The 13900-nt window shown below is 45.1% G+C and overlaps 1 protein-coding gene across 2 annotated transcripts; it reads right to left on the minus strand.

The window, feature by feature from the left end:
• Positions 1 to 220: 220 nt before the first annotated feature.
• Positions 221 to 11081, minus strand: LOC118087570 (trypsin). 2 transcript variants are annotated; one of them, XM_035120339.3, is made up of 6 exons: positions 10973 to 11081; positions 7670 to 7768; positions 4979 to 5138; positions 3455 to 3708; positions 2249 to 2385; positions 221 to 668 (listed from the first exon to the last, which is right to left on the minus strand). In XM_035120339.3, the coding sequence occupies exons 2-6, from the start codon at positions 7722 to 7724 to the stop codon at positions 516 to 518; spliced, it is 759 nt and encodes a 252-aa protein (XP_034976230.2). In that variant the 5' UTR covers positions 7725 to 7768; positions 10973 to 11081; the 3' UTR covers positions 221 to 515. The 2 variants fall into 2 exon arrangements, with proteins under 2 accessions (XP_034976230.2, XP_088528631.1); XM_088672505.1 differs by lacking the exon at positions 10973 to 11081 and adding an exon at positions 10551 to 10705.
• Between the last annotated feature and the right edge of the window lie 2819 nt (positions 11082 to 13900).

A 13900-nucleotide genomic window follows, 5' to 3' on the forward strand; every position in this document is an offset into this window, starting at 1 on the left:
CTTTTAAATGTGCCAGGAATCAAGTTTCTCCTCCATCCCTACCTGCAACCTGCATGCTAGGGTCCCAGTTCAGTCTGAGGGCCCCACACCTTCAATTTACCTTTCAAAAGGCATTTGTGGTTAATTGCACAAAAGGTGGTGGTGTGTCTAATTTGGCCCTTCAGCAAAAAGCATTCATCAGCTTGAGGTGGTTTCAGAGGGCAGCAGAAGATTTGGTGGTCAAGACCAGGTTTTATTATAGTACATTTTTACATAGCACAAACCAACTTGGAGGAGTCTAGCGAAGTCCACAACAAAACAGCAAGGGTATTCCCACCTTACTTCATAGTTTGTTCAGGGCTGGAGGAGCAGTGGTCGAGCACTTGGTGCTGGGTTCAGCCTCTGGGATCTCGAGGAAAGGGTGGGATTGACCTCTGCCCTAAAACAATGGTCAGTGTAAACAGTACTGAACTCGATCGACCAGTGCTCCAATTTGATATAAGGCAGCTTCCTTTGCTCCAACTGCCACAGGAGCATCAGTTATTGCGGATAGTTTCTCGGATCCAGTCCATATATCTGCATACATTAACATAGACGCCAGGCCTCCTAGGTTCTGCGCAAATCTGGGGCCCCCAGGATACAAGCCCTTGCAGCTTCCCGTTGCAGACAAGGGGGCCGCCTGAATCACCCTGCAGAAAAAAAAAACAAAGCACAATCACTTCTCTAGATCCTTCACTGACAGTTCACCTTAGGAGGTAAATAAAGCTCAGGGAGAATGATTTGCACAAGGCCATGCAGGTGAGCGGAGTGGCAGATCTTCAAAGTTTCTTATAACTAATTAGTGGTGTGTGTTTATTGTTGGGACAGGGCCTGTCCTACTATTAGGCAGATTTGGACAGCCGCCTCAGGTGGCAAATGGTGGAGGGCGGTATTGAGGAGCAACAGACGAAGAAGCTCCATGTACTATATGGCTTGCCATCCTCATGGGTAGTGGAGGACTATGGGTTGTATACAACTAAGTTTTACTCTGAGTAGATCAATCAAAATCAGGTGCAGGCAAACTCGGCCCTCCAGATGTTTTGGGACTACAATTCCCATCATCCCTGACCACTGATCTTGTTAGCTAGGGATGATGGGAGTTGTAGTCCCAAAACACCTGGAGGGACAAGTTTGCCTGTGCCTGATCAAAATGAATGGATCTAACATGTTTGTTCATTTCAATGGGTCTACTCAGAGTAGGACTAGTCTTACTTACAACCCTATCAGCCGTATTGAAGTAAGATTCAGCTGCCACATTGTTCAGTTTCTGTATGTGAATTGGTGAGGGCACCATTCTGTCTTTCATCTCAGGCAGCTTGTTAGAAACATCAAGGGTTAATCTAGAACAGAAGATGATTTGAAGACTGTGCTGGGAGTGAGGAATTTTCATCCCGTAGGCTGAATGGGACTCTCTGTCTGGCCCTTGGGACTCTCACTGGGACATACACACACACCCCTCTAGGCTATGCCTCTTCTCACTAAGGCAAGCCCCTCACTGGTCCTAACACTCTCATTGAGGAGGAATGATGTCACTTTTGGGAGGCCAGCTTCGTGGCTCAACCCTACCAAACAGAGCTATAGTGAAACAGGAAACCCAAATCACACCACAGGTTTAATTAACCACTAACATGACACTGATAAAAGCCCAGATAAATGAGAGAAATCGCAGAAGCACCAAGCAATTATCTTTCAGTGGATAATTCTGGTGGTTAATTCAGTTTGTCGTATGGTTCCGTTTCTTGTTTTACTGCTTTTGGTGGTTAATTTTAGCACTTGATTCAATTTGTTCTGTGGTTTCATTACTTGTTTCACTGCATCTCTGCCTCATTTGGCTTGTAGAGTTGGTTTCCTACTGTATGGGAAGCATACAGTAATTATATAGCTTCGTCACTAGGTGGCACTGGACTTAGTTCTATCTGCTGTTCTGCTCTTCTTCAAGAGGAACAATAAAGTTATTGTCTAGCTTCCTGACTGCTACAGGTCTTCAACTGGTGGGATGTGACCCAACACTGGATCTTAACCTAAGATAGATCACAACAGCAGAGCTATCACAAAAAGATCTAAAAACCTGAAGAACTGGGTCCTCAAATGCTCGATTAGGCTAAAGGTGGATTGTCTGAAAAGGTTAAAGAGTACTAATCTACAAGATTCCAGAAAACACTTTCATCCCCTGGCATTCACCTAGTCCTCAAGAATATTCACAGGCTTAGTGGAAAGCAATTCAACTCACCTGGCAAGCATCTGTGCCTCCTTCCATAGCACCAGCACAGACCATGTTATCAGTGATTTTATTAGGGTAAATGGACCGGCAGACGTCTTGACCAACAATGGTGACATTTGCACAATGCAAAACACTGGGGAATCTTGCTGTAAAACAACAACACATTGTTTGGAGAGAGCGTCAAACATTACAGAATGGGTGGAGACAGAGCAGTATTTTCCCCCCCACCCACCCCTTTCTCATAGCATTAGGACTTGGGGTCATTCGATCCAATGACTGGAAGGAGATGCAGGACCCGACATCATATGCATTTCTGAACACCTTTTTTCTCAAAGTATGCATTTCTAAATGCACTTTATTCTAACACACATACACCCTTTTTTTAAAAAAAGAAACTGCAGCACAAAAGTCAGAGAAGTATGAAATCTGCATTCCAGTCTGCAGATTTTACTGGAGATTGCAGTTCAGATTAATTTGTATCAGAATCCAAAAATTCCTCAAGTGTGCAGACCATCATCACAGCCATCTCATTCACCCAGTGATGTCTGTCCTGTTCTTATTTATGCCTTCTAAAGAGGAAGTCCATAAGAGAAAAGGTGGGTTTGGGGTAGGGGTAGGGGTAGGGGTAGGCACTAATAAATGAAATTAGTAAATGATTGCAGCCTTTGTGGTACAATTGGGGAAGTACCAATCTATTAATTTCGGTTTTTCTCAGTTTCTCATTTTTTTCAATCTTAAGTTCAGTTCTCCACATTTCCACACAGGCTTTCAATCTTTTTTAAAAAGTCCTCATGAAAACTCATCAACATCTTAGCACAAATTTGCTGCCAATGTACTGTACACAACTTTGTAGGCAACTTTCACACAAATACACATTTTACCAAAGACTCTTCTTTTCTTATCTCTGCAGCTGCAATCACCTGGGTGATGCGAACACCATTAGGCAGTTGAATGCGCATACATACTCTGTTAGTTTCCCTCCCTACAACCCTCCCTCTGCGTGGCTCCGGACGCTGGCAACCTATACTACGCCACTGGTTGCAAGTATTTAGTGGTGAAAGTTGTTTGAAAAATGGATATTATTACTTTGTTTTTAACTGTTTTGTAATTTGCCATCCTGTGCTCCTTTGGGAGGAAGGGCGGGATTAAAATGTCATGAAATAAAATAAGAAATAAATGTTAGGTTGAAAGGACGCGCTTTAAAAGGCAACATACCTTGGGGGCTTGTCGTGGTACCCCATCCTGAAACGAGGCATTGGGTCCTGGCCACGGGGCAGCTGGTGGGCAAATCAATGACGTTGACTTTGTTGTTTAAGCAAACCGGGGTCAGCAACTTGACAAGCATGATATCATTGTCCTTGCTCCGAGGGTTGTAGCCTGGATGCACAATGACTTTTGATGCTAGTTTCAGCTGCTCAGACCAGTCCAGACCTTTGAGGTTATGTTCCCCAAGTCGGACAGGAAAAGGACTAGGAGCAAATAAATATAAATGGCAAGTTAGGCTGGTAGGAGTGCTGCCAACAGTGCTTTGCTTTGTTCTTCTTACTGGATTTGATCCTGAACTTTTAACAGCATCACAGAAGTCCAGCAGATGCAACGTTTTCCAACATGCATGCCGGACTGTTGCTAAAAGAACAGGAGCAGCACCTTTAGAAAAGTTGGCAACTCTACCTGGCAGTGAAAAAAGAGATGGTGGTGGTGATGATTTAAATTTATATACTGCCCTATACCCACAGGTCTCGGGGCGGTTCACAGAGATGGTCAAGTATATCCACTTTTTTCACAAGAGGGATGGGGAAGCTGTGACCCTCCAGATACTGCTAGACTCCATCTCCCATCAGTCCTGAGCATTAGCCATCCTTCCTGAAGCTGATATTGAGTCAGAGTTGAACAGATTCTGGATGGCCACAAACTCCCCCATCCATGCTTTGTATGAACTGCAGTGAGACAGTGCAGGCAAAGCTCATTGAACATCCAAAAGCACTGTGCAAATGCCCATTACTATTAGCTCTTTGGGATGCAGCTGCTGGACGCCACTTATGCAGGATTGAGAACAGAGGCAAGACTCCATTGCCAAGTGAGATCACTCACGATGACTATACTTGAGATTTACATTAATGCTGTGTGGGAATGCCTTCCATGTTGACGTTTCGTAATGCGTGGCCTTCAGCTTGGTCGACGCAAGCTTGCATATGATTTGCAGGGGCCTTGCTACGTACTTAAAGGCTTGTGTCACAAGTTTGCAACACATTTGCATATCCTAATTTCTCTGTATCAATGCTTCTGGAATATGAAGGCTGTGGGTGGATGGAAGTGCAACAGTATAGTGCCCAGCCTTCCTATAATCAAAGTAAAACAATTTTTGAAAGGTTTTATTCTCCTTTTTAAAAAAAAAAACAGGTGTGAGGCCCCACTATAACAGTGCCCCTGAGATTAGATGTGGTAAATTCCCTGGGAAAAGGGATTGATTATTAAGACCACTCTGGAAACTGAAGTTCTGTGAAGGGAATTTAGGGCTCTCCTAACAACTCTCAGCGCCTTTAGCAAACCACAGCTCCCATAATTATTTGGGGGAAAACCATGACTGTTTGAAGAGGTAGCATAGTGCTTTAAATGTACGGTGAGTGTAAGAATATGGTGAGTCTCATGCCCACAAATGCACAAGTACAGTATTCATATTCATATGTGTGCGCATGCACATGCAAACCCCCAGCCCTCTCCCTGCCCATGTACACTTACACTCCCAATTTACAATGGGCGGCAGTGAGCACCCATCTGTTGGTGATCAGGGTCCCTCCACAGTGCAGTCTGAAGCCTGAAAAAAGTGCTGCCTGCCAGGGCTGGGAATTTTTTCGACAAGGCCCCCCACCAATTATCCGGGTTGTATCTGCTCGGGCAGCTGGAAGAACATAAACCACAAATCATTAACATCTTGCCACGTAAACGAAGCTCAATATGTTACTACAGACCCTCCAAATGTCCCTATTTTCCAGGGCCGTCCCTGATTTAGAGAAGCCGTCCCAGTTTCTGATTTGATCCCAGAACGTCCCACTTTTCCTTAGGATGTCCCTATTTTAGTTGGAGAAATGTTGGGGTGTATGTTACTATTAGTATATAAAGCACTTAACAGCTGGGGACCTGTTTACTTGTAGGAATGTTTTACCCCATATGAGTTCTCTTGGTCACTTTGATCTGCAACACTTGCACTATTACAAGTGCCATTGCAACATATAATACGCATTCTGTACTTCTAGGAAATGGATCTTTGGAACTCCCTGCCTGTTGAGATCAGGCAGGCACCTTCTCTGTGTTCCTCCCAGCGCCTGATTAAAACATTTTTCTTTAGGCAAGTTTACCCAGACATGTAGAAGTTACATGTGTTTTGTTTCTTTTTAGGTACCGTTGATTTTAATCATCTTCTGAATGTTTTCAAATACCTGTTTTTATCAATCATTTCAATGTTTTGTTTTATATTTTTGTAAACCGCTCAGAGGTTTCCTTACAACCGAGCAGCAATCTGAATGTTGTTAAATGAATTAAAAAAATCAAACAACTTTGTGTGATCGCAGGACTGTTCACACGGTGCACAGAACACGGCCGCAAGCTGTCTCAGCACATGTACAAGCATTTGTGTGAAAGAGTGTACACTATGTGATTTGTACAGCTCAGGTATTATGTACACAGACACACAGTCTGTACACTTGCTGAACATGTTGAATATGACACGTGAATAACTGCAAATGTACATCTCCGCTTTTTTTTTCAAAAAGTGAAAATCTGGACAGATTTTTCGGGGAGGGGGGGAGTTGTTGAGCTTTTGAAATTCTTGAGCTTTTTTAAAGGAAAATCACCAAAAGTGACACTGCCAACATGGGTTGCCAAACACCTAGATTTTCCCAGACATTCCAGCAATTTCTGCCCAGACACTGCTTCCAATGGCCGACTGCCAGCTATGTCTGGGAAATTCATATATACAAAGAGGGTACACTAGTCAAATGTAATTTGTCAACACCCCTAAGTTGCAATTTTGTGAGGAATGGGTGCACAACCAAGGCCTCCTTCACAAGGTATGTTTTTAGGAGATACCAGTTGCAATACTAGAAAAAGAAACGTATATATTGGGGTTTGATGGAGGCAGAGGTGTAGCAAGCCCAGGTGGTACCCGGTGGGGAAATTTTTGTCACACACCCGCACTCCGCTTTGCCGGGGCGCTGGCAAAGCTGTGTCCTCTTGGGAGCCATGACTCCCGTCTGTCCCCCTCCCTGGCTCGCTGTAAAGCGGCAAAGTGGGGGCCACTTACAGCAAGCCAGGGTGGGAGGGAGGTGGCTCACCGTAAGCGGCTCCTGCTTTGCGGCTTTACAGCAAACCGGGGAGCGGGAGAGGGGGAGCCGTGTCTCCCATCTGCCCCTCCCTGGCTCACTGTAAAGCGGCAAACCAGGAGCCACTTCCAGCGAGCCAGGGAGGGAGGCTGGGAGGGGCGGGATCCTCTGCTCCCGGCTGCAGCCATGAACGGAGGATCCTCTACATGCGGCTGCAACGTTGCGATGGCTGCTCGTGCAGCCGTGGCGGGGCGCTGCCTTGTCACCCCTGGAGACATGCCAGTGGGAGCACACCACCCCCTGCCCCCCGCCCCGTTGCAACGCCACTGGATGGAGGAGGCAAAGTTCAATCTGGGGTGGATGGGATTTTGGCTCATAAGTTCAACTTCTGAAAGAGACATTTATTATCTACATATTTAAGATATTTGCATCCTGCTTTTCCGACTAACCTCACAAGGCGGATTACATTAAAATATTGAGCATGAATTAAAACAAGTAAGACAAGCAACTGGGGGTAGCCTTTATGGAAGCTAGATCTCTCCTTTCCTCAAAACATAATGGTTCTTGGGTAGCCTTGTGATGGCAATTGAAGGAAGAAGAGGCCACATCTGCAGCAATACTGGGAAACCATGTTGCTGTTTAAGATGGTAAAATCTGCCAGTTTTGGTTTCCCTCAGTTTCTCATTTTTAGTCCAGTCTTAAGATCAGCTCTTCACATTACCACATCAAAAAGATTAAAAGTAAAACCTTCAGGGAGAAAAAAGTCCACTCCCTGTTGGGCTCGTTCTTAATATCACCCTCCTGTAGTCTAAAATGGTACAGTCCACCCTCCTACCTCAGGATTCCAGCACCACATTCTTCTGGAAAAGAATGTCTAAATCAGTGCTACTTTCCTGTCCCTCAATGCTGTTGTCACTATTCCCTGCCCACGTGGATCTATTGGTCTAACCTCAGTGGTTGGCCAAAAAAACACCAACAAACAGCTTAAAAATATTTCCATGTGTTTTTCAACCACTAGATGCATCCTATGCCGTACACTCCCAAACATATTTACCACACCTAAAAATACAACAACATCACACACTTATTTTGCCTGCCCTACAGATCTTACCAGGAGACACCAGGAACAAAATGGCAGCCAGCAATTCCAGTAAATGAGATGACATGGTGGTTGGGGGTAGGGTGCAATTCTTTCCAGGAATAAGCTGTCCTGTAAGAGAGGAGATAATAATGCAATCATTCCATTGTTCTAGGAGTTCCAGAGACATGGAGAAAGCAATGGGAGAAAGGAGGACAGGTTGAAGATAGCAGAGAGCCTCCAAACTAGGAAACCGCTTCCATTCTTTTCACCACAACTCCACAAATGTGAGATGGGAATCAAAATAACTGAGAGCCATTCTGCCCTTTACACAGAATGAGTTGTTGTTGTTGTTGTTGTTGATTACTGGCTCTTCACCCTGAGGTCTCAGCATGGGTTACAACAATTTGAAATGCAACATGAAAACAGTTTTTAAAACATACAATTCTGAAAAATTAGGGTGGATCTTAAAATTTACACCTCAGGTGTCCAAGGTTAGAGGAAAGAGGTGCACCTTTAGCATTTACTGAAAGCTGCAGAGTGAAGAAGCCAGACACACCTCTGTGGGGAGGGAATTCCACAACATAGGGGCTGCCACAGAGAAGGCCACCTCCCGGTCCACCCCACCTCACAAGCTTCTGAGAGCAGTGGAGCAATCAGAGGGCTTCGTCTGCCCTGGTTTACTTAGGGCATTAAGCACTAATGTGGGCAACTTAAATTGGACCTGAAAATAAACTGGCCGACCAAGGCAGGTGCTTTAAAATAAAATGGGGGTTTAATGTGATCTAAATGGAACCCCAGCCAGTTACCTGGCTACTATATTCTGGACCAGTAGCCTGAGATGGAAGGATGACAGACTCTGGCATTTTATATCCCAGGTAGGAGGTCCTGTTTTCAATTGTTCCTGCACATAAATGCTCCTTATATTCCCTGCATGGTAAACTAGGACATCACAGAGAAAGGTTAAGTGCAGCCACTTCTCCCTGGTGTGCTAGATTCCTATAGGTAGAAAAATTCTTGTGCGGAGGAGCATTCAAAAGTATCTCTCTCACACACAGAGAGAGACCCCTGCACTCTGAAACAGTACCATTCAGATTTTACCACTTCATTCTGAATAATGTGTAGGACAGTGGAGTTAGTAATTAGCTGGAAGTCCATCTCCAGCTCCGTGGGTAGTTATATATTTTCCAAGATTGCTTCCAGTCATGAGTGATTTGCCAGTCCCAATCATGGCTGTTCTGCTATAAGAGGGTTGTGGATTAGCAACTCTGCTTCCAGACTTACGGAATCCAAATAACAACCTCTTGTAACCAAGAGGGCAGTTGGCCTCTCCCCAGCTTCAGTTGTCAGGGTGGATTTTCATTAGGATCACACTGTGGAGGGGGAAAGGGTTAAATACTCTCTCCCCCATCACTGCGTTCCTGATCACGAGCCCCACTCTCTGTAAGCACACAAGGTGCTTCCAGGCTTAATCTTGTAAATGGGTCATTCAGGTTTTAGAAACGGGCTGCTGGCAACAGGTGGTTTTTTAAAAAAGGGTGGGTGGGTTCCCCAGTCCAAAAGGGTACATCCAGATTAAAGGGGGGTTGATATAAACTGGCATTCTGGTGTCAAAGATGGCATGTGGACCCTACCAAAAGAAACACCACAACAACTTGCATGCATAAGGAATACTCATCCCACAATATAAACCTGTCTGGAAGCAAGCATACACACACTTCAATGTAGGGACTGAATATAGATATATATATATATACAGTGGTACCTCGCAAGACGAATGCCCTGCAAGACGAACTTTTTGCAAGACGAATGCCTTTTGCGATCTGATGGTGATCTGATGGTGACTCGCAAGACGAATTCGTTTTGCGAAAAATGCGCCTTGCAAATCGCAGTTTTCCATAGGAATGCATTGAAATTTAATTAATGCGTTCCTACGGGCAAAAAAAGAAATTTCAACGCATTCCTATGGGAAACCGCGATTTGCAAGATGAATTTTTCACAAAACGAATTGACTCATGGAAAGAATTAAATTCGTCTTGCGAGGCACCACTGTATATATGTCAATGGGATCTGGAAACAATTTGCCGCTCGGAACCAGTGCATCATGCAGGGCTGGTTTTTGGTGGCCACAGCCTCTCCTCTTCCTCACCCACTACGACAGCGGTCAGCAAGGTTTACCTCGCCTGGGCCAGTTCACTCCCATGGAGATGACTCCATTGGCTGGATCGTGTCTGTGTAGACGTGATTTCTGGCGCTCTGGAAGCGAGTCCCCGCTCCACACTGCGCCGGTTTAGCACAGCTGGTGGGGACTCGCTGAGCGGGCGGCTCAGTTCAGGGGCAGCTCGTGGGCCATTTAAACGACCCCCATGAGCCGCTTGCAGCCCATGGGCCGCAGGTTGCTGACCCCTGCACTACGGGCTGCTCAAGGGAGGAAGTCACCAGCGGCAGCCATGGAGAGGCAACAGGATGCTCCCTCCCAGCCATCACTCAGGGCAAGTATCAGTTCACCCTCCTCCCCAAGCTTGGTGGCAGCAGCATTGTCAGAGGAATTAGGGACATTCCAGGATCAAATCAGAAGCCGGGGTGGCTTTTGTAATTCTTGGACTGTCCCTGGAAAATCGGGACACTTGGAGGGTATGCCATCTCCACCTGAGCAAATTCTGCTGCTGTCAGATTCTCTGTGGTCTGAGGTTAAAAAATAATAATAATAAACTGAACAGAGAAAACATGAGAGGAGGATTTTCTGATTACTGCATCATGAAGATGCCCTCTAGAAAACGAGCAAATAAAGATGCCAGGATCTAAATCTAATCAATCAATAGTTCTTGCAGGGCAACAAGCAGAACAAAGAAACAAAATAAATCACTCCAGAGTGGCTCAGTCTATGCCATTCTTATCATGCAACATAACAAACCTTTTCAAGTCCTGCCTGCACAGAAAGCTGTTGAGTAGACAGCCTAGAGATATATCTATGGTTTGCAGACTGCAACAGGAGAGCAGAAAGACGTATCAATTGGAGTCAACAGCAGGCAGCTCCTCGCTGAGAGGTTATGCTGGAGAGACGCTCCTTGACTGCAGGCTGCATCCAGAGGAATTTGTACAGCCTGCCCAGATCTGTTCAGATTCACAAAGTTGCAGATATTTCAGATAAGGAGACAAATAAATCAGGGTGTTGGCTATCAAGACGGAGATCTCCTGTCAGCTAACTCCCACTGCCTCCAGAGGAGAACCTTAAAGAGATGTCCCAGAGAGAATGCGCTGCCCAGAAAATAATACACCTAAGGTGGTTTTCAGAGCTTGAAACCAGAAAGCCATAGAAGCATAGAGATGTCTTACCCCCAAAGGCTGCCGGAATCCAAGACACTGTCTCCCAGGCCCTTCTTGGCTTTTATTTCAACTAGTCCTGCCCTGGATTTACCGGGCTTTGGCTTTTCAGGAAGTGTTTGTTAACACCCCCGCCTTGCTCTTTCATAGCCGAGTGACTAGGACCAAATCCATTGTTCAGATTAATGCAGACTTCCCGATGATATAACAGGTGATTGTTAGAGGAGGAGGAGGAAGAAGATGCCCTCAGAAATCGGCTGTGTTGAGGGCTGAATCACACAGCCTCTCTCTGCTCACCACCGGACACCTGTTCTCCCTTGAGCAAGTTGTCTGAATCACTTGCCCCGTAGCATCAGCCAAAGATGGGCTTGCCCCAAACTACCTGAAGCAGAGCCAGCCCTCCCATAAGACGAGGTGAGGTGGTTGCCCTCGAGCAGTATATTATGTCGGCGCTGTTATTTACGTGTGCATTCATTCATTCATTCATTCATTTTACACATTTATTCACAACATCTAATTTCTAGGCTACTATCCATGTCCTATCTGACCCTCAAAGCAGTGTACAGCCAGCCTCCATAAAACAATAAACAAATTCAGTTTTAAAACACACTACTCCCAAATCCTGAAAGCAGAGACAACCAACAGGGTGATCTCCAAGTTATAACCCTGTTGTTGAACTCCAGTTCCCATCAGTGCTAGCCAGCATGGCCAGTGGTCTGGGGTGCTTAGTGGGTCTGGGACTTCATAATAAATGATTGATGGGTCTGGGATGACGGGAGTTGGAGTCCAGCAACATTTGGAAGCCACCACATGGGCTTCCTCTGCCTTAAAGAATGATTTTAAGATAATCAATAGCCATAATTCAAACATCAGTAACCTTCAAGACATAAGCCTCCTTCACCTGTGAATTTCATGATGGGACTTTGGGGCTGGACCTCTAACCCTGACCTTGAGGCCACATGGCTCCCCAACTACTCCCATCCCCAATATCTATGTATTATGGCTGGACATCTGCAGGGGAAAGCTAATGGATGAAGATCTCTACATGCGTTGGCTTTCTGGTCCTGATTGTGCTGGGTTCTGGTTTGCATGAGAAACCTATGCATGATGAAGTCTACAAGCATAGGTCAAATCTCAATATGTCCATGCTTACCTCATGGATGCCCAAGGTGGAGCCAAGGAGACGCATCCTCTCGGGAGCTGTGATGTGTCTTCATGAGATTCCTGCACTGGTAGCACTTCAAAGGACTGCACAGAACCATCAGTTTGAGGGATAATATCATTAAAACAGATCCAAACTTCCTGTGGATCATCCAAGATTTGATCTCCCTCTACAAGATCAGAGCTTTCTTTGAGTTAAAAGGAGATAAAATGCTTCCCATGGCCCCTGGGATGTCCTCCCAGGGTCTATAGAATTGTAGGGCCAGTCTCACCCCCCCCCAAAAGTAGCAACTAACATATCAAGTCACACAGAAAGTCAATAAAATGCTACGTGGAAGACAGAAGTTTTAAAGTCCACTTACGGAACGGAATGCATACAACATGAACATTGCCAGTAGTACATGTGAAAAGGATCTAGAGGTCTTAGTAGAGCACAAACTTAGCTTACTTATCAAACCTTTATTAGGCATTTTACAATAAAACCATAAAAGAGAAAATCACCTATAAGAGCCTTGAAATATATATATAAAAGGCAGCAGTTGGCTACATAGACTGATTGTGTGTGTGTACAGAATCTGGGGTTTCCCCTGTTAACCTGCTCCTTGGAGGACTGCTACCAAAAACTCGGCTACCCCCACCGTTACCCTTTGGTCAATGTCAGATAGGCAGAATCCCACACTTTCACCTTGCTAGGGTTCCAGACCACCCAAAAGAGGGGACAGCACACGTTGACGGAGCGTACTGTACAGTGGACTATGAAAGAGAATATGCTCTACAGTGTCCAGGACATTCATAGAACATCTGCAGAATCTCTTGTTTCTAGGAATGTTTTGATATCTTCCCCTGACAAATGCTGAGGGAAAAACATTCAGACAGGCCAACATAAAAGCCCTACGTTGGGCTGGGATTTTTAACTTAGTGACGTAATTGGCTCTGCTATCTAGGATATTTAAATCGTAGAATATAGGGGAGCAAATTTTGTTTACAGCTGCCACAATATTTTGTCTCTCGACATCCTTTAGTCTAGTTAGGATATTATGGAAAATGTATTGCTTGCTAGAATTGTACAAGGGCTCCAACTCGATGCCTATAGATTCAATCTTTTTTTCAAGGTACTGATACCATTTTGATTTATAGGAGTCTTTGAGCAAATCAGTGAGCAGACTTGATGGGGAGCAGCAAAAATGGCAGCGTAACCAGTATAGTATTTTATTGAGGTGGTCCAAGCCCAATATTCCATTGTGTGTATGCCTAGGCACAAACTTAGCACAAGTCAACGGTGTGATGCAGCAGCAAAAAGAGCCCTGCTATTCTAGACTGCATCAGCAAAAGTATAGTGTCGTGATCAAGGAAAGCCATAGTAGCAATCTAATCTGCCTTGGTCAAACCACGCCTGGAGTACTGTGTCTATTTCTGGGCACCACAATTTATGCCGGATATTGCTGGAACGTATGCAGAGGAGGGTGACCAAGAAGATCAAGGGTCTGGAAAGCAAGCCTTATGAGGAACGGTTGAGGGAGTTGCGTGTGTTTAGCCTGGAAAAGAGGAGACTGAGAGGAAATAAGATAGCCATCTTCAAATATCTAAAGGGTTTTCACATGGAGAATGGTGCGAACTTGTTTTCTCCTGCTCCAAAGGCTAGGACCCAAACCAGTGGCTCCAAGTTACAAGAAAGGAGACTCCAAATAAACATCAAAAATAAGTTTCTGATGGTAAGAGCTGTTCGACAGTGGAACTGAAGTTGGTGGACTTCCCTTCATTGGGGGGTTTTAAGCAGAG

Source organism: Zootoca vivipara, chromosome 6, assembly GCF_965207765.1.
Source record: "Zootoca vivipara chromosome 6, rZooViv2.hap1.1, whole genome shotgun sequence".
NCBI lineage: Eukaryota > Metazoa > Chordata > Lepidosauria > Squamata > Lacertidae > Zootoca > Zootoca vivipara.